The sequence below is a fragment of the Pteropus vampyrus genome, unplaced genomic scaffold, assembly GCF_000151845.1.
Source record: "Pteropus vampyrus isolate Shadow unplaced genomic scaffold, Pvam_2.0 Scaffold319, whole genome shotgun sequence".
Taxonomy (NCBI): domain Eukaryota; kingdom Metazoa; phylum Chordata; class Mammalia; order Chiroptera; family Pteropodidae; genus Pteropus; species Pteropus vampyrus.
Genome location: NW_011889100.1, coordinates 56,166 through 82,855, shown reverse-complemented (window position 1 = coordinate 82,855; position 26,690 = coordinate 56,166). Strand labels below are relative to the sequence as shown.

General features: G+C 35.2%; 2 protein-coding genes across 3 annotated transcripts in view; both read left to right on the top strand.

The window, feature by feature from the left end:
• The window catches only part of HORMAD1 (HORMA domain containing 1), a 15,206-nt gene extending 10,747 nt beyond the window's left edge, over positions 1-4,459 (top strand). Inside the window, exons 12-14 of the mRNA XM_023521838.1 lie at positions 763-846; positions 2,850-2,921; positions 4,152-4,459. Of these exons, the coding sequence (XP_023377606.1) occupies positions 763-846; positions 2,850-2,921; positions 4,152-4,232 (237 nt within the window). The 3' untranslated portion in view covers positions 4,233-4,459. The remainder of the gene's footprint in view (positions 1-762; positions 847-2,849; positions 2,922-4,151) is intronic.
• Positions 4,460-5,745: 1,286 nt separating this feature from the next.
• GOLPH3L (golgi phosphoprotein 3 like) lies at positions 5,746-26,305 on the top strand. 2 transcript variants are annotated; one of them, XM_011377624.2, is made up of 6 exons: positions 5,746-5,931; positions 6,387-6,523; positions 7,679-7,873; positions 18,641-18,772; positions 19,929-20,043; positions 24,083-26,305. In XM_011377624.2, exons 3-6 carry the CDS (start codon positions 7,691-7,693, stop codon positions 24,508-24,510), a joined length of 858 nt encoding a protein of 285 aa, XP_011375926.1. In that variant the 5' UTR covers positions 5,746-5,931; positions 6,387-6,523; positions 7,679-7,690; the 3' UTR covers positions 24,511-26,305. The 2 variants fall into 2 exon arrangements, with proteins under 2 accessions (XP_011375926.1, XP_011375924.1); XM_011377622.2 differs by lacking the exon at positions 6,387-6,523.
• Positions 26,306-26,690: the final 385 nt, after the last annotated feature.

Below are 26,690 nucleotides of genomic sequence, written 5' to 3'. Positions count from 1 at the left end.
TTTAATTTGTGAGGAAGATGAAATTATGAGGTCTAAAGAAAGTCCAGATCTTTCAGTTTCTCATTCTCAGGTATAAACTTGATAGTTCCGTCTTGCTTTTAACTTGTTTCTTCCCCCAAAAGACTGTTGTTTGTATGCTTATTTAGTTATTTCTCATATTTTCTAATTATACTCCAGGTTTTTAGAATAAAATTAGGTATTAAGAATGCTTATTAACAAAATCTGGGAATTATACATTGAAAAGTTTTAAGTATATTACTGGTGGATTTGTTTAGTAATAAATCTAAATACAGATCATAGAATCTTAAGCAATTATTTATTCCACCACCCTCTGTATTTATAAATGGAATATATAATACATTTTTATTGCCTTGCAGCAGAACGTTTAATTTGGTTTTCCATATACAGTAAAATCTTGAAGTAACATTTAGATAAAATGAACTTAAAAATAATGGGACAGATGATTGTCCCCTTCTGCACAGCCCCTTTCTCCAATGGGAGTGGGCGTAAGTTTTTATCTTCTGGAACAGTAGTGCCTGGTGATCCATTGAGACTTTCTCAGTTCAGAGAATGGTCAGTTGCGTACAGTGCCAGTTTCACTATCTTTACTTTTCTGCTTTTTGTGACAGTAAGAACCAACTCAAAATTATTAGGTTCATTAAATCAACAGTACCCTGAATTTTATGTAATTGAATTTTTGAACTCATTATTATGTTATGAGAAGCTTTTATTGTTATGTGGTTTTGTGTAATTATTTTCTAGGTCGAGCAATTAGTCAGTAAAACATCTGAACTTGATGTATCTGAAAGCAAAACAAGAAGTGGGAAAATCTTTCAGAATAAAATGGTCAGTGTCTCTTTAGATTTGTTTTCCATTCTAACTTTATAATTTTCCCCCATATGTGAATTTATTTTGCTTATTCACACTATTTATTTAGTAAGCGCCTATTATGTGTCAAGTACTTTACTAGGTGCTGGAGATGTAACATGAATAACACATAGTTCCTGTTTTTAGCTAAAATTTTAATAATTGGAGGTCAACAAGCAGTGATATAGACCATGATAGCAGTCTGGATAGGCTACATAGAGCACAAAGGAAGGACTGGTTGATTTTACTGATTTGACTGAAGTTACGTAAGAGTGGGGAATCCAGGAAAGGCTTTGACAAGTGACACCATTATCTAGACTCCCAAGGAAATGCCAATATGTTCCCATGCTCTATCTTTTAAATGGATTATCTTGTTACTAAGACATTAAAAATGAGTATTTTTTTTATATATCTTACATAAAATGAATCTCATGTTCTTAAGCAGTAAAAAACCCAGTATTTTAGTACCCAGAATTGTACTACGTATAAATTTGTATTTTATTTTATGCCTTTAAATTAATCTCAAAAGTTCAGAGGTGGAGAAAAAGCATTCTATAAAATATGCAAAACATTATAGCCAAAGATAGGAAACAAACAACATACTCTAATAGCAGTATGCTGGAGCATTTCTTCCCAGGTCCTCATTCAGTGACCTACGTAGGTAGCTTGAAATTGGACATGATGAGAGTATTTACAGCATGGAAATCAGCAAATGCCTCAACTTAGGATTTGTTTCTCTCAGAGAACTGGTTGTTAAACTTTACCAGCACACCACTGATTATAGTGCCATTTTTAGGTGTCCCTTTTCCCCTCACATTCTCAGTAGGAAGTTAGAACTGGCAGAAGGCAGCATTCAAACTAGTATGATGATGAAAGCAAGAGATAAAAGAATTTCAAAAATTAGTATCCCTAAGCAGTAAAATGTTCTTCCTTGGCATCTTCTACTTAGGGTGAGTATCCTTCACTAGGGTATAGGGAGAAAAGCAAGCATTAAAAACTTTTCGGCAAGATTTCCTTGTATTGTAACATTAGGATACTTTGGGAACCTAAATTCACTTCTGAAATTGCCCATATTTTTGAATATGAACTCTTCGCCAAAGTACTCTTGATTTTAAGAATCGTGACTGAATTATGGTTAGGAAAGGACAAGAAATGAAAATATTTAGTAGTATATATACCAAGGAAGTTATCGAAGAGTACATTTCAAACATCAGAAAATAAGTATGTCCTTTTATTTATTTATTTATTTGGCTTTATTGAAACATAATTAGTTGTTTGTATTTACATTGTACAATTCAATGAGGTTTTTTTTCAATTATAGTTGGCATACAATAATATACCAGTTTCAGTTGTATAAGTATGTCCTTTTAGAGAATAGTACTATGACAATTAATAATTTGTCATCATCCAATATTCATTTAAAAAACAATATATAGCATTCAGAATAGCCAAAAGGTGGAAATAACCTAAATGTGTATTAACAGATGATTGGATAAACAAAATGTGGCATATCCATACAATGGGATATTATTCAGCCATAAAAATCAATGAAGTGCCAGTACACACAACTTGGATAAACCTTGAAAACATTATGCTAAGTGAAAGAAGCCAGTCACGAAAATCCACATATTATATCATTCCATTCAGATGAAAGTCCAGAAGAGGGATTTCTATAGAGATACACAGTCATCGGGCTGGTGGGAGGAGAGGGGAATATGGGAATGATAGCTATAAGGGTACAAGGTTTTTAGAGTGAGGAAAGTGTTGTAAAACTGACTGCGGTGATGGTTGCACAGCTCTGTGAATATACTTAAAAATCACTGAATCGTATGCTTTTAAATAGGCGAATTGTATGGCATCAGAATTACATCTCAGTAAAGCTATTAAAAAAAAACCCTTCATGTAGTTACCCATGGTTAAAAATGAAGTGTTGGTGGTTCTTTGAGAAATAACCAATTACTAATTATTCTATCTTTGTGGAGGCTAATGGAAATCAACCAGTCAAATCTTCTAAAGAAAACCGGAAGAGAAGTCACCTCGAATCTGGGAAAACAGTAAGTCTTATGAACATATATAGGTTGAATAAAATGGCAAGTATCAGAATATCATTATTATAGATTAAATGTAAGATGATAAATAATATCTTAGGAAATACCTCAGAACTCTGATATCCAAATCTCTTAAAAACATATTTGGTTCTAAAAAATGGGGTGATTTTAAAATAAGGTGTGCTTTGTTAGTTTATTATTTTTTCTATGTAAATATTTAATGTTTGATTCCATGAATGATTTGTAGTAGTTGAGGAATTTATAAAATAAAACTCATTGTCAGAAAAATATGAATAGAATGAAGCAATGAGAGTACAAGAATATTCAGGCCATTTTATTTATATAGAGCTAAAATTGGGCCACACATAAGATCTGTACTTTCTACAGATCAAAACTAAATGAGAAACAGATAAGTTACCAAAACCACGTGTTTCTTAAAAATATAGCCTTTCCTCCTCCCTTAGGAAAAAAAATTTTTTCTGACCTAAATCATATAACAATTGTTTTATATTTGGAACCTTACTTTACTAAATCAGATAATGTATTTGTCATTTGAGATAAATATATTTTTCAACTAGGATTCTTAGTAAGTTAAAATTAGACAACTGAAACCCTAAGACTGTTTTTAAAAATCAAATGTTAAAGGGGTAATCTCAAATATAGTTGGATAATTCTGTTATCAATTTACGTATCTCAAGAATAGAATGGGATAAGCTGACATTCCATTAATATATTAGATTCTTTAATTTTTTCTAATGTTAGGAATTTTCCTAGTTCACCCTCCTATTCATTCAGAAGTGTACATTGAATGTCTCTATTAGGCACTGCTATGTACCAGGGATACTAAAACAAAACATGATTTAAATCTTACATTGTGCCAAGGTAGAATGTTTCTCAGTTTGCAGCTACTTTTTAAATCTTTTTTTCTACTCTCGTCCCCCCAAAATATTTTCTTATTTTGAGGGCATGATGTTACATCTATCTACTCCTGCAACCCTAGTGAGGACCTTATACTCTGTAAGTATATACTTTCAGCAGCCATGAGAAGATATAAATATGTCAGTAATAAAATTTACCCTACTTTTAAAGAACCCAGGTGACATATCTTAGTAGGAAATAGTTATGTTAGGTATAATTTTTTAAAAAGAGGGAAAAAGCCTTAGAGACATGGAAAAGATCTAAAATTAAAGACATTTAAACTAGAAAATATTCTTAGTAGTTGTTTTCTTTTGACAGGTCCTTCATCACTTTGATTCTTCTAGTCAAGAATCAGTGCCCAAAAGAAGGAAGTTCAGTGAACCAAAAGAACATATATAAAAATTATTTTTCTTCTGCATGTTTGCAAAGTTCATTGCAACATTTAAAGGACACTGTATTACTATTTTAAGGTGTGTTTGCCCTACTTCTGAAAAACTTATATGTAGTCTGAGGCAATTAAAATTGAATTCTTAGCTATCACATCGTGATCCTTAACATTATCTGAGACAAATCCAAGAGAACTTATGAATAAAACCACAAGAACCAGTGTCATAATTATCTACTCAATATTGATCTATCTTCCATTTTGGTGGATACTGCCTTTAAAAATACGTTAATTTTTAAGGTCCTCTAAAGCCATATTTGAAACAAATAATGTTCATTTTGGTATTAAATTGTGGAAGGAATACACTTTTACTTATGTTAAAACTATACCATTACTGGCTGTGTTTGCAGTTACTAAAACAATGTTCTTCAGTACCTTAATATAGTATATTAATATATAATGTACAATTAAACATAGGTACTTTACCTCTTTTAAAAACGTTTTTTACTACGAGACAAAATGATGACTGATTTTGAAAGTCTGGCATTTTGGGGAGCATAAATAAAATATTGTTCAGCATCTAGACTTTTTTATGGCTTCTAATTTTCAATTAGCATTAAGTGTTTAAACACTAATTTTGAGATCATTTTGGTAGACTTACTTTGCAAAAGTAGAACTTTTGAGTGGTAATGTGAAAGATCCTGTGCTTTTAACAAGAAACCTGGGACTGTTTCTGGCCTTGACTGTTTCCTTTGCTTTAGAAAAGGAAGACTTAAAGCTTGGTCTGTTTGCCTTTTGCGGTTTCAGCAGCCACATTCTATAAACATACATTATCCGTGGGTTTGCCAGTTACAAGCGCTAAGAGAGAATGTTGGTATGTATGTGATGGTAGAAATGTACCCGTCCTGTTTAATGTAAACCAAATAAACGTCCACAAACTGACCCAGATCAGGTTTTTCTGGAACAGGAAAGTTAGGGATAAGCTAATTATCGAAAACAACCAGTTAAAAGACGTTGACTCTTTATTTTTCAATTACAGTTGACATTCAGGATTATTTTATATTAGCTTCTGGTGTACAGCATAGTGGTTAGACATTTATATAATTTAGGAAGCGATCCCCTCATAAGTCCAGTACCCACCTGTAAAAATGTGTATTCTTAGCTTTATAGCATCCCAACACATCTTACCTAACTGTCCCAGTATACACTGCTACAGTAACACACCTGCTGCAACTAGGATTGACCAACCGAAACCTTTGTCGACCGCAGCTGCTGTTAGCTCACTGAACGCTTGGATTGGCCGGTTTGGTAGGGGTGGGGAGCGCAGCCCTCTTTCCTCTGCTCTACCAAGGTTCCTTCATTGGATTGACCAGCTGTCAGGTTGAACCCAAACCTGCCTCCTTTTGGTGGTTGTCTGGATCGCAGCACAATAGCCGCGGGAGAGCCTCCTCTTGTAAGCTCCGATTGGCTGGGCTCAACCTTGGCGGTTTCTGATTGGTCCAATGAAGGAACACCAAGGTAGGTTGCCTAGGGATCCTGAAGAAGCTGATGTGTTATTCTCTGCATCGAAGGATCAGGAAGTTTGTGCTCTCTGCGTGGCTGAGAAGTTTTTCACCTACTAGGACGGGGGTGGGGGGCGGGGGGACGGGTTTCCTTTTAAAATAGAGCGCAAGCTGCATCCTACGTCCGGCGGTAACCCAGGAGTAACGCCAGGTAAGCAGCGGGGGAAATACATTTCCTAACGTCCAAAAAAAAAAAAAACCTACAAATTTTTTGTGTGTATGTGTGGAGAGAGGGAGGTTTTTTAAAGTAATTTTTTGGCCTTTTTTTTTAATTAGGATTTTTAACTAGTAAATGTTTCGGGGGGGGGCGGATTCATTTCTCAAAGAAAAGCCTCCTTAATTCCTTTTGCCCGAAGATTTAAAGTTTCTTGGATTGGGTTAGGAAATAAGCCCTGTACACAGCGCCAGATCCCAGTAGTGCCCTTAAGCATTTATTTCATGGTTCTCTTCCTCCTTCACTCTTCTTCCCACCTCCCACTAAGAATTCTGTTTGAAATAGAGCCTTGTACAAGAGTCTTTTGTAAGTCACTTCATTTGTATTTCTATTTTAAATGTTCACATGCATTTCTGAGAATTCATTTTAATCAGTATATATTTATCGAGCAGTTACAACGTTAAAGACATTGTGCTAGTTGCTATGGAGAATAAAAAAACCCAAGAAGACAATATCTCTACCCTCAAGAAGTTTACAGTTGAGAGACAGCCATACCAAAAGAAAGACTATAATAAATACTTTAAAGGAAGTAAGTATAAATAAAGTTCTGTGGAAGTACAGCTGAGGGAGAGACCAATTCTGGCCATGGGACATAGGGGTAATAGAGAAGGAGATTCGTTTAAGCCTTTACAGTGGACCCTCCATAGGCCTTGGAAGAATGAGTAGAATTTCCAAAGTAAGGGAAAAGGGAGAGAATTCCAGTATGTACAAAGGAGCAGAGGTGAAAGGCATGGGACATGTGTGAGAAATGGTTTGTTCACAGTACATGACTGAAAGTAATGGGAAATAATCGCTAGAAAGTAGAATGGGATGCAGTCACAGAGATTCTTGAATGCATTGTTTCGATGTAGAAAAAGATATTCTTAAATGATTGGTGATTTAAAATATTGTACATTTTAAAACTAGCATTTAGATTTATCTAAAATAAAGTATGCTAACTAATCAGAAACGAGGAGTGCAATTTCGACTGTGCTTTGAGTTTTTTTGTAATTGAAGAAGAATTTGCTAATCTTTTAACATTGTCTTGCAAGTATTTTTTGTTGGCAACTGTGTATTTGCAAGTTGGCTAGCTAGGGATAGAGATGACAGTTTTCTGACTATATGGAATTACTCTACATGATCTGAGCATTATTCTTTAGAGTAGTGATCTAAGTGAGTGCATGAAATGAGTGATTAGGGTTTGGGAAGAAAATATTAGGACGTGTATTTCTATTTCTTTTTTACAAGCTTTTTTACTTTATAATTATTGTGTATGTTTTATAATATAGCATTGAACGTTTATAGAAGTTATATATAAATTATATGCATTTGAGAGCTGGATGCTCACAATTTTTGTTGTCCCTTATTGGGGAGGATCCATTTTGTGAAAGAGGAGTCACAGTGATAGGCACTCCTGGTTTATAGATTATGCACAAGAAATCGACAGGTTTAAAAGGTGATCATTTCTACTGGTCTTTAAAATTACTGACTTGATTTCTTGTCAGTGCCTTCTGTGAATTTAAGCTAGTGTTCTTTGGAAAGATATTGTGTTACCTAATTTTCCTGGTCATTACTCCTTCCTTTCTTTCTGTGTTTAAGTTTATAAATGTCTTTTGTTTGTATACATTTTAGTGTGCACAAATGAATAGCATATGTATTTATTTACATGAGCACACATAGAGTTATTTTTTCATCACCCCTCCAGAAGCAGCTCAGAATGACCACTTTAACTCACCGGGCCCGTCGCACTGAAGTAGGCAGGAACTCTGAAAAGAAGGTAGAAAGTGAGGGAGATGCTAATCAAGACAGGACTCCGGACAATGAAGACTCTGGGGACTCTAAGGATATCCGCCTCACCCTCATGGAAGAAGTGCTGCTCCTGGGACTGAAAGATAAAGAGGTAATGGAGTTGAGTCTGCTAGGCCGTCTCAAAGACTCTTAAATCCTGGGATGTTTTTAGGAGGTAATGTGATAGAATATTTTGATTAATGTTGAGTCAGCCTTAGAATTATGCTGTGGTCACCTGGGGGCTGGGGAGTTCGAGAGGGTGGCTGATACTTGGAGGGTAAAATCCAGAAGTCTAATTACTTGAAGTGTAATTTAATTACAGAATTACTCCAAAAGTTTAGAGGATCCAAGAGAGGATAAAACACAGTGTAGTTTTGTACTTATTGTTTTCCAGGTGAGATTGATGCTGAAATAACCTCTCGTTAAACTAAGAAAGAAGGCCCACACATTGAAGTCTTCTTGAGCTTTGGGGAGAAAAAATCTTTTAAGTGATAAGATAAAGAACATGTCTGATTAGCTGTCTTACAAAAATAAACAGTAGTTAGATTTCTTAAAAGGAAGTAACTTTTTCTATTTTGTGGCTCTTTAGAAGTGAAATATCAACAGCTGAGGATTAATTTTACAAAATGTTTTAAAATCAAGCTCTTTCTAAGTTTTCCCTTATTAACAGAACATTTATTTTATAATAGAATTAGTCTTGAGATAACAAGTCTTGTGATATAACCTAATATTTTCATAGCATTTCTAACTATTAGTATAATTATCCTTTATTTGTAATTTAACTTTTAATTGTTTTCCCATCACTTCCTTCTCTCATAAGGAGGTTATAAAGCTATATAACCGTAATATTTTAAACAATCTACTTCCTTTCCAAGAAAGTCTTTAGTAAGTAAATGCATGTTTATCATTGGCCTTAGTTTTGAAAATTTATGAAGTTAAAATGTTACTTTATATTTTAAAGGTACTCCATTTGACTTTGATAATTGTCCTTATGTAGAAATGAGTTGGCTACATACATCTAGTAACATCTTTTCTACATTGATTCCTCACCTTGGGAATACCCTTTTATCTTAGGCCGTACATTTTTTTTTTTTTAATCACTTTTTAAAAATTTTTCGTCATGTCAAATTACCAACTTGAACAAAATTTACAAGACATTTTATAGCCTGTGTATTATTAAAATTGATGTTAGCAGCATGCCCATATATACTTGGCCAACACATGGATATATCAGAAAATCTTTCCTGGACTTGTATTGTCCTCTTTGCTGAAAAAGTTGATGAGGCTCTAGTTTTATAAAAGTCAAATAAATGAAAAAGCAAAACTGACTCTCCATGAGGATGTCAGAGTAGGTCCAAAGATTAGGTGGTATAAAATGTTGTTTTGAAATGTTTACACAGTGCCAAGGAAGCACTCACTGACTGTAGAAGAAGAGCATATTAGAACTAGAAAGCTATTTTATTTGTTTTCGTTTTGAATAGAAATAATTTCCTGCTAAGCCTAGATGCTAGAATTTTTGTTTCCGTTCTGTAGAGAATCTACTTTTGGACTTCTCTTTGTGTGTTTCCAAATATATGATAGTTACCATCAACTTAAGGAAAGAGAATAAAGAAATAAAGGAGCTCTTTTAGAGCTGTGCTCATAGTGGGTGCTCAACATATTGGTGAGATACTGCACAAAGATGGGTGCATAATAATCAACTGCCTTTTTAATTGCTCTAATTTTATTTTTGAAGATAGTTACTTTTTTGCGTTTTGGTTAGCTCAGGAAGAAGTAATGATAAATCTTTAGGTGTAAATACATAAGAGAGGTCAAACCTTCTGATAAAGTAGTAGTGGTAGTTTTCCAAAATGCCAGTTACATAACTATCTCTAAAAATATTACATTGATTTCCAGCCCTACTTATTTTCTTGTCATCTCCCAAACTACTTGTAGATTTATTTAATCAATATTTAGTGTGATTGGGGACACCCATTTTGTACTTAGTAGCATTATGCAAATACTAAGGTAGATATAAAATAGCATAATATACGCTTCCTGCCGTCTAGCTAGGGAGACAAGATGTACATACTTTTTAAAAGTTAAATAACCCAAAGGTCCATCAACAGCAGATTGGATAGAAATGAATCGTCTATTTAAATAAGTGTAAATATATATTCTGTACAGAATGAAAATGAACGTTGTTACAAAATATGTATAATTCTCATAATGCTCAGGAGAGGTCATGAGGCAAAACAAAATACATACTGTATGATTCTATGTGTATAAAATTCAAAATGCCATAGTATTTGGGGTGGCATATTTAGATAGTAAAACTATAAAGAAAAGGGAGAAAGGGATTGGTTACTGTAGTTAGATAGTGGTTACCTTTTTGTCGGGGAGATGGGATGTTAGTGATTAGAAAAGGGGGGCTTTCAGGCACTAACAGCTTTCTGTTTCTGTAGTTGGGTGAAGTTTCATGTATATTCACTTAGGGATAATTCATTGAGGTTTTTACTTTTGTGCACTCTCTTGTGTATGCATTCTATTTCAAAAGGTTTTTTAAAGAAGTAAACAACAACAAAAAACAGCAAGTTTTTCCATGTTATAATGCTAATTGCTGAAGGAGTTGAAGGAGAGATCATCTTGGGCTGGAACAACCTGGGGGAGAGTGGAAGGGAGTAAGCAAGCTGGGCCTTTAAGAATGAGTAGGATTAAGAGAAACGTGGAGAAGGGACTAGTTCTGTATGAGTGAACCTGAGTAAGCAAAGGCATCATGAGCTTGATGAGTTCGGGAGATAATTGAGTAACCAGTATGCTTAAGTAGGTGGTGTTCTTGGAGAACAATGAGAATCGAAATTGGCAAATTAGTTTCAGACTGGAGTATGGAGGATTTTGAGTTCCAGGCAGAGACATTTAGACTCCTTCCTTTAAGTAAAAGGCAATCAGCCTAATGAGAACAGCCCAGCCCACTTCATTTTTGTGTCCAAATTAAGGACTTCGTGATATTTTGTTCCATTTTTTGTGAGTATATGTTTTAATATATATATATTTCTTATTTCGCATCATTTGAGTTTGTGACATGTCAAAAAAGATCCTAAATGTTAAACTTTGTATCCTAAAGTTAACTTTTGCTAAAGATTTACATAAGATTCTCTGTTTAGAACCCAGTACTATAATTGAAAGAAATATATCCATTTCAAAAACATATAAGTAAAAGATATTACAAAGAGATTGATACTTGAAAAATTGTAGGCTTAAAAAGGAATGACAGTAGGTCATATAGTCAAAACTGCTTGTGAAATATTACTTTAAATTGCTAGTGTGTTTAAAACTTCTTTATGAGAATCTTTGTTATTAAATTGTCTGTAAGAGAAGCGAGACTGTCGATGCTTTTGACTTAGCGATAATCTTAGTTTGTGGCTAGTGTTTTTTAACCCTCTTCCGTTCCTGCAAAGCTTTCTCATACTCATGCCATTTATTGAATACTTACTATGCACTGGGATATAAAAGCTTTTCATCATATTTCTCATGTCACTGGAGTAAAAATTGACAAAAAGTGTTGTTTATTGGAATTACGGAAATATATGTTGATTCGTTTGTTTGATCATCAAAAATTTGTTGAATATCTCATATCTGTCAAGTGTTTGATATTAAAAAAGAACAAAGTCGCTGCTTTTGAGATCATTTACAGTCTAGTGCCATCGGAGTGGCTGAAAAGGTGGGAGAGGGATCCAGCTGAAAAGGTGGGAGAGGGATCTGGACAGGCAGGAGACCAGTGCAGGAAGGTGTGATGAATGCGTAACTATCCTGGGTACTGAGGGAACTGAGAGGAACGATACCTGGCTCAGATGGGTGGTGGAAAGTGGCATTGAGAGAGGGAAGACTGGTGGGAGGCAGTAACTCTTAACCTGAATTCTGCAGATGATCAAGGGTTAGTGAAGAGAGATGGGTTCTAGGAAAAAAGAACGTCAGCTGGATGTTTGTGACATTTTCAGTGATTTGCAACTGGAATAACCACAGATATTTGAAAGCATCCTCTATCTTACATGAACTCAGATGTTTTGAGTACCAAACAGAACTAGACATCCAGTTATGTGTTTTACTTTTCTAAAATTTTGAAATATAGCATATCCAGAAAAGTGTATAAAACACATATGTACAATTTGCCAAGTACTTTTAAAGCAAACACTCATGTAACCACCACCAGCAGGGTGTTATCAGCATCCCAGAGGCACCCTCTTGGGCCCTTCTATAATCATGTGCTGCCCTACCTCCCTATAGTTTACATGTATACATATCCCTAAACAAGGTAGTTTAATTTTGTCTGTTTTTAAACTTTATGTTATTGGGTTAATACTGTTATATATTTTTTCATAATGATATTTGAGATTAGTCCATGTTGTTACATATAACTTAATTTAGTTCATTGCAATATAGCATTTCATTATCTGAATATACCACTATTCATTCATTCTGCTGGTTAATGGACATTCAGTAGTCCATTATCAGCAGTGCTGCTAAGAATATTCTAGTACTTATCAGTTATGTTTTTTCAAACAATGCTACTATTCATACATATAGAAAAATATAAAGCAGATTGGATAAAACTTACTTTAAATTACAAAGTATGTTAATGCTGAGCTTTTTCAAGCTACTAATGATTTCCCATCCTTTATAATTCATTCATTGTAATTTATTAGCAATAGGAGATTGGAAATGTAAGCTTTTTTAAAGCTGGTCAAAAAAACTTTCAGCAAACTAATCAATAAATTTTTAAAAATCCGTAAGTCAGTACACAACTTGTCAGTGAATGGCTATAGATGGAGAGAATTGCAAAGTTGCTCAGTCCTAAAATATTTTCTTAAAATTAAAAGATTAAAAGTTTGATTTAGGTCACTACCTGGTCTTTTCGCTTCCTGATTACACAAAATGAACAATAAATCTCTTGTCAGTAGTTATGGCCATGTGAATAGGGCAAGTATATCAGAAGGACTCGTTTGTCGGGTTTTGTGGTTTTTTATTAACATAGACTGTTTAAAAAGAGAACTTTTTTTATATCCAGTCATAGAACTCCAAAAAATAATTTACTATTAGTACAAAAGGAAGTAAACTGAGAGATCAAAGTCTTATTTTAACAAGAGGAAAATGGAGTATAAGCCAGCTCATCGAGAGCCTGCCTTTCCCTACATATCCCAACCCCCCAGATGCACACTGTTTTCTTATGAAATATCTGATATTGATATAAAGTCAAAAATGACCCACTTAAATTTGGACTTTCAGCTGTAATCACTGAGCCTGTAAACTTGATGTGAGACATTTCATCTCTTTTTGTCTCCTTCATATGTTGTGTTTGTATAACTTGAGTTTTCAAAATATTTTTCTCTTCTTGACCTTTCTATGCATATATCGTCCTCTTTTTTTTTTTGGAGTTAAAGTTAAATGGCCAATAAGTTATAGAACGGTATTTTTTTCTGAGATTTTTCCTAATAAAATGATATTTTTCTCAGTGTAGCTAATTTAGAAAAATTGGAAAACCATTTTTAAAAGTAGTATTTTACATAATTATGAAAATCTTGACTACATAATTATGTATTTGGCTGTTTTTCATTTAATTTTATTATAAGGATTTTCTAACATTTTAAAAAACTCCTTATAAGCATGGTTTTTAATTAAGCTTTAAGTTTCTTTGCTTTACTACCTCTTTTTATCCTAAGCAGTTAACTTTAAAATTTTTAACCTTCAGGGTTGTTTTAAGGTGTGTCTTCAAGGAAGTTTGAATAAGGAATACTTGACTAGGCGGAAATTCTTCTTTAAGTGCTGACTATCTTAAAATATTGAAACCTCATTGCCCAGCCTCTTACAAGAGCAAAATGACATTATCCAAAATTTAAATATGTATAATCTTTGACTCAAAAATTTCTTCTAGGAATTTATTCAACAGAAATATACACAAACATGAGTATTTCTCTATTGCATTTTTTATAATGGTCAAAAACTATAAGCAACTCAAATGTACATCAGTAAGAGCTCAGATAAATAAATTACAGTGCATCTAAAATGCAGTACTGTGAAGCCATTACAGTGAATGCGGTAGGTCTATATTTGCTGATGTAGAAAGATACCCGAAATAATGGGCGAGTGAAAGAGTTGCCACTCTGTAGGATCTCATTTCTACGAATAATATTAATAAATACATAATAGAATATATGAAATCTAGAAAATACCCACTAAACAGTTATCTTGAGGGAATAAGGTCATAGGAGACTTTTACTTTCTAAATTATATGTTTCTATAATACGATCTTTTTTCTCTTTTTTCTCTTTTTTTTTTTGTTTACAATCATATATATATTACTTTATAATTAAGACAGAACAAAGTACACTAACCAAAGATCTCATTCTGCTACTCCTCCAAGATTCTCTGTTGGCCATGAGGCAATGTGCAATTCCATTTGTTTTAGTAGATCCTAAAATTTTTCTTTCTCTTTTCCCTGATGTGTATAGCCTTTGGTAATTAACTTTGATGTTGGAATGGTGAATTTTCATATATATGTGCTAGATCATTCTGCATACTTAAGCATTAGCACTTTAACACAGAGTCTTCATTACAGATGGTTTGAGAATTCATCAAGGCAGCTAGACATATTTCTAGGAAAATAGACCTTAGATTTATAATTATTTTTTAAAACTCCACATGTGTATTGTTATACTTTTTGATTTAATAAAAAGAAATGAGTTTTAAAAACTCATTTGAAGAGTTTTACATATTATGAGATACTATGATGGGAAAGGGTGATATTCAAAAACATACATTTTCTATATCCTGGTCTCCAATTGTTTATTTACAATGCTTCTCATAGTTCTATTGAAAATCTGACACCACTATCACTGAAACAGAAGCTGTAAGGTCAGGAAGAGATGGAAAAGCAAAAGAAAACTTGCCTCTAGTCACTTTAATACTAGCCGAAATGTTTGTACACCTGTTGATGTATAGTCACCAGGATTATGTAAAAGTTATGTCTAAGTAAACTATACATTCTGAAGTAAGTTATAGTTTAACCTTAATTAGGCAACTAAGTTATATAAAACAAAGTATTAACCACCCCCCTAAAAAGAAAAACAAAAAAAAAACCCACCTTTTTCCTTAAAGAGAAGTTACAGAGAGGACGAAATAGCCATGAGACAGGCAGTGGAGGGAACTAAACCCGGCTTTGAGCCTAAGATCAGGCCCTCAGGAAATTCGGATATGTCTAGGGATATTTATGGTTAAAGCTGAGCTTTTGCCAGGTTAATGTATTTCAATCACAAATTTATGCTTTCAAGAAACATTTATTGAGAAATACTGTGTGTCAGTCAGATACTCTAAAAATTTATAGTCTACTGAGGACAAACAGTTCACTGCAATGTGATATAATAAGTGACAGGGGGAGTATATATACATAGGCACACCCAGGAGAGAATCCTAACCCAGAGGGTGGAGTGGAGGGAAGACAGTGTCAGAGAGGGTTACATGGAAGATGTGACCCCTGCACTCAATCCTTAAGAACAAGGAGGAGTTGAGGAAAAAAGTATTTGTTCTTCTAGACAGAACTGTGTGTGCAAAAGCCAGTAGGCAAAAATGATGCATTAGAGTACTTACAGTAGTTCCAGAAAGCTAGAGCATAGCGTTCCAGGGGGAAAAGGCCAGAGAGACACTAGTAAGTAACGTCGTGGCTTCAGTGCTATACTAAGGAATTTGGACTTGACTGGAAGGAGCGTTCGAAGAGTTTTAAGCAGAGGGAAAGGGAGTCAATATTAGACTTGAGCTTCAAGCTCACCCTGGCCATGGGAAAAGTAGAATTAGAAGCCTCTACGTTTCTCTGGCAGTGTTGTGGTCAGGTAGTAAGTTTGAGTAAACTTCATTTTTAATGTATTGTTGGACCTTCGGGAAGTAAAGGAAATCTTTACTTCCCAAACAAAACAAACACCAAAATTAAAATCCTAGAAGCAAGCAATAAACAAACATGAAAAACAGATGGCCCTGAAGCAAATTGCCAGACCAGTCCAGAGATTCAGGAATTGGGTGGTCAGGAATAAACCTTGGGGTTGAGATGAAACGGGAAAGCTAGGTGTAAATGTGGTCCCAGTTGTGTGGCAGTCCCTCTAAACCCCCGCATCTGACTCTTGGGAGTAGCAAATGCAGATCTTCCTCTCTGGAGGAAGACAGCCTCAATTTAGGCCTCCAAAATCTTGCACATTCACAAAAAATTAAAATGGAGCGCTTAATCAAATATCATCAAACATACAAAGATACAACAAAGAAAGAATCAGCAGAAATAATAAATAGGTCATTCAAGGACCTCAGATCAGACAATAGAAAATCTCTATGACATTTTTAAAGAAATAAAAGAATCACAGAATGAACAACAGCAGCAAAAATGATCACAAATGACCAGGCAAATGTGAAAAGCAACTACATAGAACTTCTAGAAATGAAAAATGGTTGAAATCACAATCTCAGGGTTAGTTTAACATGTTAGATAGATATAGGTGCAGAAAGTAAATTGGAAGCCAGGTATGAAATAACTCTTCAGAAAGAAATACAGAGACAAAAGAAATGGAAAACATTAAAAGAAACTAAAAGACATGGGGATTAGAATGAGAAAGATTGAAGTCTCAGAAGGAAAGAATAAAGAAAATGGAAGAAAGCCAATATTCTTAGAGATAAGAACTGAGAATATTTAAGAACTAAGAAATGAACCTACAGATACAGGAAGCATATACCAAACAGGATAAGTAAATTCACACAGTCATGTTGTAGTCAAAGTGAAAAAGACGAAGAGAGAAGATCTTAAAGGACCAAGGGGAAAAGGCAAATCACCGACAAAGAAACCACAATCAATAAGGATGATAGATTCCTCACTTGCAACAGTGGAAGCTAGAAGAGGAAGGCGTGATATCTTCAATGTGATAAGATAAAACTATCAGCCTAGAATTTTATATCCAGAGAAACTGTCTTTCAAGAATGATGGTAAAATAAAGACGTTTCAGATAAACTAAATAGAGTTTGCCTCTAACAGACTGTCAGTTAGGGAAATTCTACTTTAGGAAGAAGGAAAATGGTACCACAAAGGAGGTCTGAGCTGCAAGAACGAATGGTGAGCAAGGAGATCGGTAAGCATCCGAGTAAATCTGAATGAGTGCCGCCTGTATAGAATAATGATGGTGCTAATAATGTCTAATTTGTGAGGTTAAAAAAAGAAAATATTGGTCAGCTAGGTGAGTGGTTAATATATTAATCTGTTTTAAAAGTAAACTGGATCTCATATTAATTTTAAATTGCTGTGCATGTTAAATGTTAAGAATAACTTTCCTAAAGAAAAGGGAGTGTATAACTTCTAAAGCAATAAAGATTTTAAAAAATGCAATTTAAAAAAAATGTGTAATAAAAAATTCTTTGCCTCTCTTTAGCTTTGTGCCCTGTGTCATATTATATAACCCCCATAAGCCTTAGTTTTCTCATCTTTAAAATGTGGATAATAGTGCCCCCTTACAGGGTTGTTGTGAAGATGCAATCAGATAATGCATTTGCACAAATGTCCTGCATAATGAGTGTTCAGTAAATATTAGAGACATTACCAGTCTTGCTGGCGATTTAGTTTTGGTGATGCTTTAAAGCCACACTGCACCCTCTCTGCCAGCATCTCACCCAACTTCTCTCCAGTGAGAAGGAGTGCTCCCCCCAGTTAGCTAAGGACTGTTAAACAGTTTTGAGAACCATGATGGTTCTTCCTTGTGTTAATCAGAAGCCCTTGCTCAGAAACTTTAGGATTTAACATTGCTGTTCAGTAAAAAGTCGAAAACATCAAGGCTTTCCACAAGGCTGACCACGATCAACTTAATCTCATAATTTCTCTTTAAATCCTTGAGTTAGCTCTCTAAGCATATCTTAGGTATCTGTTCTTGACACTTTAGTTTAAAATGCCCTTTTGAAGAGCAGGTAGAATTTGGACGATTTCCTTCATCTGGAAAACCCTCCCTCTCTGTCAATTTAACCTATTCTTCAAACCCCAAATCGGATGGGTCCCTTAGGAATTTCTGACTGCTGTAGCCCAAAAGTGATTTATAATTGAAACACTGTCATCTAAACCGAACTTCCAACCATCATTTATGCCTGTCTAGTCTTCTGCTTTTTAAATTGAGCTTTTATTTAAACTTTATATTGTCACAGAACTTTCCTCAAGTTTGTATGGTCTTTCCAGCTAGATTTTAAGACACTGGCTATTTCTTACATGTCTTTGTATCCTCTATATCATCTAGGGAAGGGAGAATAACATTTAAGTGCCTACTGTACACCAGGCACTGTAATAAATGCTTTCTTATGTATAACATCTCATTTGTTCCTCACAGCAAACAAAGATATTCGTGTCCTCATTGTACAGATGAGGACGTTGCACTTGAGAAAGATTAAGTAACATACCTAAGGCTCTTAACTAGTCAGTGGCAGGACTGGGATCTTACTACACCATCCATCAAAATAGCTTGTAAATAATACATATCTTGGAGGAGTAAAAGGCTCAAATGGTGTATACATTTTTCTACTTATTTGTATCCCACTCTGAAATTTAGAATGTAAGGAAAGAGATTTCAGAGAAGCCAGAATTCTCAAAAATTAAAATTTGGCATGCCAGTTATTAACTAACAGCAAACCACAGTAATAAACAAAGAGCTTAAAGTCAGGTAGAAGATCATATTTGGGAGAGGGCGAATTAAAGAGAGATTCTTTTCTCTTATTCTGTATTTTGCTTTGAGTTCATGTAACATGACATGAAACAAATCACAACAAAGCAGCTCTTTAGGGTGCTTGCTGCAAGTCCATATCTCTTTCAGAACATTCTTTCTCTGTTCCCCTTTTCTAGGGTTACACATCTTTCTGGAATGACTGCATTTCATCTGGCCTGCGAGGGGGCATCCTCATAGAGCTGGCCATGCGGGGTCGGATCTATCTGGAACCCCCCACCATGCGTAAGAAGCGACTACTAGACAGAAAGGTACAGCGTCCTCTGGGGACATCCTCTAGCTTATGAAAGGGCAGGGACCTGTGGTCCATTTTAAAGAAATAGGAAGATTTCAGTAGTGAGACAAGATAAACATCATTGACTCAGCTGTCTCATTGTCGAACAGGTTTAATTATCCTATATCAGAGGGAGAAATCTAAGTATCCATAGTCTAAAGAGTTACAAGAATTTCATGCTTTTTAAAAAATTTATGCCAAAAATCACATTTAAGGTGCAGTTGATTATTCCTCCCTCTATAGCTGTAGCTATAACCCCATGAAACAGTGTTACTAAGGAGGGTGCAAACGTGTGGGTCAGGTGGTCTCTGCTTCACCCTCCTCACCCTCAGATAACCGGTTTCTCCTCGCATCTGCTGCACGTCCTCTCCAACATGTAGCATCCTCCTGACTCCATTTCCTTACTCATTTTTCCCACTGACAGCTTCCCTGTCATATTCAAGACTCTCCTGAAACTACTTATCACCAGCTTTTTGGTCTTCGTTTTTCTCTTTAACCTACATTTGACACTTGACCACTCCTCCTACTTGAACCTGCATCCGTGGCCTGTGTTGTCATACATGCTCTTGTTTCTCTGGCTGTACCCTATTTCCTGTATTCCTTGTTCTTTAACATCTGCATCCCAGTTTGTATCCCTTTGCATAACTGGTATCTTTTTGGGGACTTCATTTACCTTCACAGTTTCATCTGTCACTTTCATGATATGAAGTCACAAATCCTAGGCCTGTCTTTTTTTACCCCAGGAACACATTTAACTATTGGCTAGACATTTCACCTTGGCTACCCCATATCAGTTAAAACCAAACTTAACTTTCCCCCAAAACTGGCTTCTTTTGCTGACTTTCTTACCTTTATTGTTTTACAAGTAGGTTTTCCAGACTCAAAGAGTTACTGTTAAATCTTTTCCGCATTATCATTTATATCCAGTTTGTCACTGGGGCCTACTTCACATTTCTTTTTGTCTCCCTATTATCACTCCATACTAGATGTTTTAACTTGAGAACAAGGACAGTATATTATGCTGCTTTGCATTTTCTACAACATTTAACCAATGATGTATATATGGTATTTGAAAGATTTTAATTTGAATGAAGTGAATGAAACAGGGGCCCTTGTTTCTTCTTTCCTAAAAGGTACTGCTGAAGTCAGACAGCCCAACAGGTGATGTTTTGCTGGACGAAACTCTCAAACACATCAAAGCCACTGAACCCACAGAAACTGTCCAGACATGGATAGAGCTACTCACCGGTAAGGTGGCTCAAAACTCAGAAACCCCACACTTTGTAATCTTTCTCCTACTCTTAAGGTCTGAAAAAGTAGTACTAATGAGGGACAGAAAAATCACAGTTCATCAATACCTAAAATTTTCCAAAGCTTCACCTTACCTCTGCCACCCTACCTCATGAGCTTTTTGACAGTATTCTTCACAAGAAATTTTGTGACATCTTTATTGACATGTAAGTCATGTACCATATATCGACCCATTTAACGTGTGCAATTTAATGGGTATATTCACACAACCATCACAATCTTAAGTTTAGAACATTCTCATCTCCCTCAAAGTAAACCCCATACTCATTCACAGTTTTCCCTCCATTTCCCCCAATCCTCCAGCCCAGCGCTAGACAACCACTAATCTACATTCCATCTCTACAGATTTGCTATTCCAGATATTTTATAATAAATAGAATCATACGACTTGCAGTTTTTTATGACTGGCTTCTTCAGATAATGTTTTCAAGGTTCATCCATGTTGTGGCATGTATTAATACTTCATTCCTTTTTTCTTTCTTAAGGGTGAGTTCAAAAACTTTAATGCCAATAACTAGATCTATGGCATAAAATTTTAGGAGGATCTTTCACAGACCACTTTGAGGTCATAGCCACTTTACCTTCTAAAACAATTTTTTTTAATCGAAACTTTTTTACTGAGATATTTGTAGATTCACATGAAATTGTAAGAAATAATAGATCTCTTATATGCTTTGCCCAGTATAATATAACAACCAGGATGTTGACATTGATACAAGACACCAATCTGATTAGACTTTCCCCAGTTTTACCTGAGCTCCTCTATGCTGCTGAATATAATATTTATTTTGTCATGTGGATATAACACATTTGTTTATCCATATCTCATTTGATAGACATTTGAGTCACTTCCACTTTTTGGCTATTATGAATGATGCTGTTATGAACATTTATGTACAAGTTTTTGTGTGGACATGTTTTCATTTCTTTTGGGTATATAGTTAACTTTTTTATTGTGGTAAACTATGCATAACATAATATTTATTATTTTAACCACTCGTAAGTGTTCAATTAATTCAGTGACATTAAATACATTCCTAGTGTTGCATAACCATCACCTCTCTCTCTACCCAAAGCTTTCTCATCATACCAACCATCCCTCTTCCTCCCTCCCCCCATTTCCTGGCAACCACTCATCTACTTTCTTTCTCTATGAATTTGCCTGTACTAGGTAACTCAGAAGTGAATCACATAATATTTGTCCTTCTATGTCTGGCTTTTTCACTAAGCATGTTTTCAACGTCCATTCATGTTGTTGAATATATCAAAAGCTCCTTCCTTTTTTTGGCTGAATAGTATTCCGTTCTCTGTATACCACACTTTGTTTATCCATTTCATCTATTGATAGACACTTGGGCTAGTTCCACCTTTTGGCTATTGTGTATAATGCTGCTGTGAACATTGGTGTACAAATATCTGTTCAAGTCTCTGCTTTCTGTTCTTTTGGATACATACCTAGGATACCTAGGAGTAGAATTTCTAGGTCATATGTTCTATGTTTTGAGAAACTGCCAAACTGTTTTCTACAGAGGCTGCACCCTTTTACATTCTCGACAGCCATTCATGAGGGTTCCAGTTTCTCCACATCCTCATCAATGCTTGTTGTTTCTTGTCTTTGTGATAATAGCCATTCTAACATGCGTGATATCTCATTGGGGTTTTGATTTTCTTTTCTCCAGTGATGCTGAGCACTTTTTCATGTATCTGTTGGCCACCTTATGTCTTCTTGGGAAAAATGTCTGTTCAGATTCTTTGCACATCTGATTGTCTTATGTTACAATCTTGGGATAAATTTCACTTGATCATGCTGTCGGATTCAATTTGCTAATATTTTATTAAGGATTTTTGCATCTATATTCATAAGTGTTATTGGTGTGTAATTTGATCTAAAGCGAGTCCTTTATAGACAGCATATAGTTGGATGTTTTTTAGTCCATTCCAATCCTAGTCTTATGATTGAATAGTTTAATTCATTTATATTTAATTACTGATAAGCAAACATTTCTGCCATTTTGCTGCTTGTTTTTTATATGTCTTACAGCTGTTTTGTCCCTCATTTCCTGCATTACTGTCTTCTTTTGTGTTTAGTTGATTTTTTGTAATGAAGCATTTTTGCTTTCTCTCATTTTCTTTTGTGTATATTCCATAGCTGTTTTCTTTGTTTGTATCATGGGAATTGGTATCCTAATGTTATAGCAACCTAATTTGAATTTATACCAATTTAACGTCAATTACATACAAAGTCTCTGCCCCTATATAGCTTTGTTTCATCCTTTTTCTGTTTTGATGTCACCAATTATATCTTTATACATTGTGTGCCCAATAACATAGATTCATAATTGTTTTTTTTTAATATATGTATCTTTTAAAGCAAATAGAAAATAGAAAGTGGTGGTACAAACCAAAATTACAATACTAGCTTTTATAGTTGTCCATATATTTGCCATTATTAGCCAGGCTTAATTGCCCTGGCTAAAACCTCCAGGAAGGACAGTTCTAAATAGAAGTGATGAGAATAGACATCCTTGGTCCTGTTCCTGATCTTAGCAGGACAATATTCAGCCTTTCACCATTAAGTATGGTGCTTGCTGTGGGTTTTTTGTAAATACCTTCTATCAAGTTGAGGAAGTTCCTGCCCATTTGTAGTTTGTTGAGTGTTATTATCATATAAGGATGTTGGATTTTGTCAAATACTTTTTCTGTGTCTATTGTGATGATCATTTGGTTTTGCCTTTTATTCCATTGGTATAGTGTATTACATAATTGGATTTTTGGATGTTAAAACAAACTTGCATTTCTTATATAAGTCCCACCCGATCATGTTACATAGTATTTATTATATGTTGCAGTATTTGTTTTGTTAGTATTTCGTTGAGATGTTTGTACCTATATTCATAAGGGATATTGGTCTGTAGTTTTCTTGTGATGTCTTTATCTGGTTCTGGCATCAGAGTAATACTTACTGTATAGATTAGTTAAAGAGTTTGTGAAGGATCAGTATTCTTTAAATGTTTGGTAGAATTACCAGTGAAGTCACGTTGGCCACTCTTTTCATTGTGGGAAATTTTTTTTTCATTGTGAGAAGTTTTAAAACTTTATATATTAAAGTTTATTTATTCAATCTGTTTACTTGTAGATCTATTGATATTTTCTCTTCTTGAGTCAGTTTAGGTAATTTGTGCGTTTTAAGGAATTTGTTCATTCTTCTTAGTTATCTAATTTGTTGACATACTGTTGTTTATAGTATTATCTCCTTATTACCCTTTTTATTTTTCGGTCAGTAGTGATGTCTCCTCTTTCATTCCTAATTTTAGTTATTTGAGTCTTCTCTCTTTCCCTTGCTCAGTCTAGGCTAGTTAGTTTTGTTGATCTTTTCAATGAACCAATTTTGATTTACTGATTTTCTCTATTTTTATTTTCTCTATTTGCACTCGCATATTTATTATTTTATTTCTTCTGTTTGCTTTGGGTTCAGTGTGCTCTTATTTTCTAGTTTTTTAAGGTAGGTTAGGTTATTGATTTGACATACCCTTTTCTAACATAACACTTGGTGTCATAAATTTCCTTCCTGACACTGCTTTAATTTGCATCCTGTAAGTTTTAGTGTGTTTGTTTTCGTGTGCATTCAACTCAGAGTATTTTTTTTTTTAGTTTCCCTTGTGATTTTTTCTTTGACCTATCGGTTATTTAGGAATATTTTGTTAGTTTCCACGTTTCTTGAATTTCCCAAATTTCCTCCTGTTACTGATTTTTAATTTAATTCCATTGTGGTTGGATATAGCATACTTTGTATGTTTTCAGTCTTTTAAATTTATTAAGGCTTGTTTTATGGCCTAGCATATCCTGGAGGATGTTCCGTGTATACTTGAGAATAATGTGTACTCTGCTGTTACAGGGTAGAATGTTCTATAGACGTCTTGTTAGGTCTAATTGGTTTATAATGTTGTTCCAAGTTTTCTGTTTCTTTTCCCCGTAGGCGAGACCTGGAACCCATTCAAATTACAGTACCAGCTGAGAAACGTAAGAGAGCGAATTGCAAAGAACCTCGTCGAGAAGGGTATTCTAACCACTGAGAAGCAGAATTTCCTCCTATTTGACATGACTACTCATCCAGTGACCAATACAACAGAGAAACAGCGACTAGTGAAGAAACTCCAAGATAGTGTCCTAGAACGGTGGGTAAATGACCCTCAGCGTATGGACAAGCGAACACTAGCACTCCTGGTTCTAGCGCACTCCTCCGATGTGCTAGAGAATGTCTTCTCCTCTCTGACAGATGACAGGTATGATGTGGCAATGAATCGAGCCAAGGACCTAGTAGAACTGGACCCCGAAGTGGAGGGGACAAAGCACAGTGCCACGGAGATGATCTGGGCTGTGCTGGCAGCCTTCAATAAATCCTAAAGCCAGCAGGTGGGTTTCTCCTTTTTCCCTGCTGGCTTGGTGACTGTCAGAGACACCATCACTGAGTTTTGTGTGATGAGATGTTTTTCATCATTTTCCTTTCCTTCTCTTGAATCAGACTTGTGATTGGGGGAGAGCAACTCCAGGACTTCTCCATAGACCCTGACCGTTATAAGCAGACATTTCTCCCTATCCTTCCACTCCAGGGGTGAATAAACTGAATGAACCCACACACACCCAATAAACATTTTCTCTCGTTTCTTGGTTTACTTCCATCCAGTGTGCTTTTGGATAAGCAAGATTATCTAAGTGGGATTTGGAGCTCCCCAGGCACAGAATGTGAAAGAGATGTAGAGAGCAAATCATTGGTTACTTTTTAAAGTCTATTTTCTATCTTATATACATGTTTTCCGTCTTTGTCTCTCAGACTCTGCCAAGTATTGTAGCTTATTGAAATAACTATCTCTGAATAAGAGTCAATGGAAACAAAACTAATCTTTGGAGCAGGTGGTCTCTGGGATTTTATGTCCCACTAGTGATTTTCTCACTTTCCTATTCTAGCCTAATGAGAATATTCCAAATTTGAGTATCTGGTTCTCACAGCCATCGAACCAGAAGTGTATTCTGTACTCTTTCTTAGCATTATTCTACGCCATCATTCATTACGATGGAAGTCTATATGAAAAAAAATGTATCTATCTCTTAGCCACCTCCTTCACACAGTCAGCATTACAGTTTGTAAGGGAAGGAGGCGGCATCAGAATTTCCACTTGTTGGCATGTGACCGTCCTGGTCCTCCAGACTGCTTGCTTTAAATCCCTCTGCTCTGATCGAATTGAGAGGGTTGTAAATTTCAGTTGCTGAGTTAGCAGCTCGCAGACTCCATCTAGATAGTGTATCTAAACTCCAGATCTTGTTCCCTATTTTTAGTTTCCTGCATAAATTGATAGATTCTGTCTATATTTAAGGGTTCTGGAAGTAGTTTTGTCTGTATTTAACCCACAGATACCCTCCTAGTCATTAGTCTTGTTTCAACTCAACCATTTTTCTAGCCAAATCTCTAAAATAGTAGTGCAAAGAGAAGCTTATTAAGAAAAATGCTATTTGGAGGGTCATTTTGTCAAAAGCGTGCTGATATAAAGTTCAGTATTTGGGAACAGAGAGGGACAGGCACCAAGCTGTGCTAATGATGTCAGACGTTTATTATGCCAGTACTTGAAATGGATCCCGCCTCTTGACCATTAGAGAGAAATAGGCTGTCAAAGGGCTAATGCAGGTGACCCAGATCTGATACTAAATCTTCCTGATCAGAAGTGATTAAATGAATGATTATAACTTTCATCCCCTCCCCAAACCAGTCTGGCCCCACAAAATTCCCCAACTCGATAAACATTTTTTTTTTTCCATTTTTCACAACAGGTATCACTTAGGTAACTAGAGATAGAAATTTTAACGTGAAACAAATTCTCAATGTGCGGTTGAATAGAGCTTGAGTCTGGCTCTCTAAAAATACAAAAACCAGCCCATGTATTGTCTCTACCTGACTTAGTTTTTGTTTCCATTTGAACAATTAGGCGTGAATTGAAACCTGGTTTTCCTGTGGTGGGTTTTAGCTTGGTCAGGGATATGGAAGGCGAGTTCTTTTTTGCAACTTTTGGTCGTGTTTTTACTGTATCTCAGTAAGATGAGGATGTCTTCTGTTTGAATCTGCGTAATGTTCACTGCAAAGCACCTTCTGATTTCATGCACATGACCTTCACATTTCTGTGTAATAAAGATACTTGTTGGCTCTCTGGTCTCTCTGTGCAGTTTTACAACCTCAGTTCTTTTAACGGGAAATAAGAACTTTCCACACAAGGCCAGTAACGCTCCCCCGTTACACTAGGATACCAGCCTGTTTCATCCTGTGTAAAAAATTAGAATACACAACAAACAATTATCACATATATAGACTAGGGAATGGGGTACATCAAGGCTGATGTAAAATCCAGATAGTGTCTCCGTCTGTGTCAAAATAAGTTAGCCAATTATACCATTATTACCATGAAAAGAAAGTATGTTCTGTCCTATTAATGGTTACTTGTAAGTGACACCTGAAACATCTAAGAGCTGAAAGTCTTCAGTTCCAAATGGTGGATGACATGCCTAACTATAACAGTTACCATGTGAAGATTGTTGTG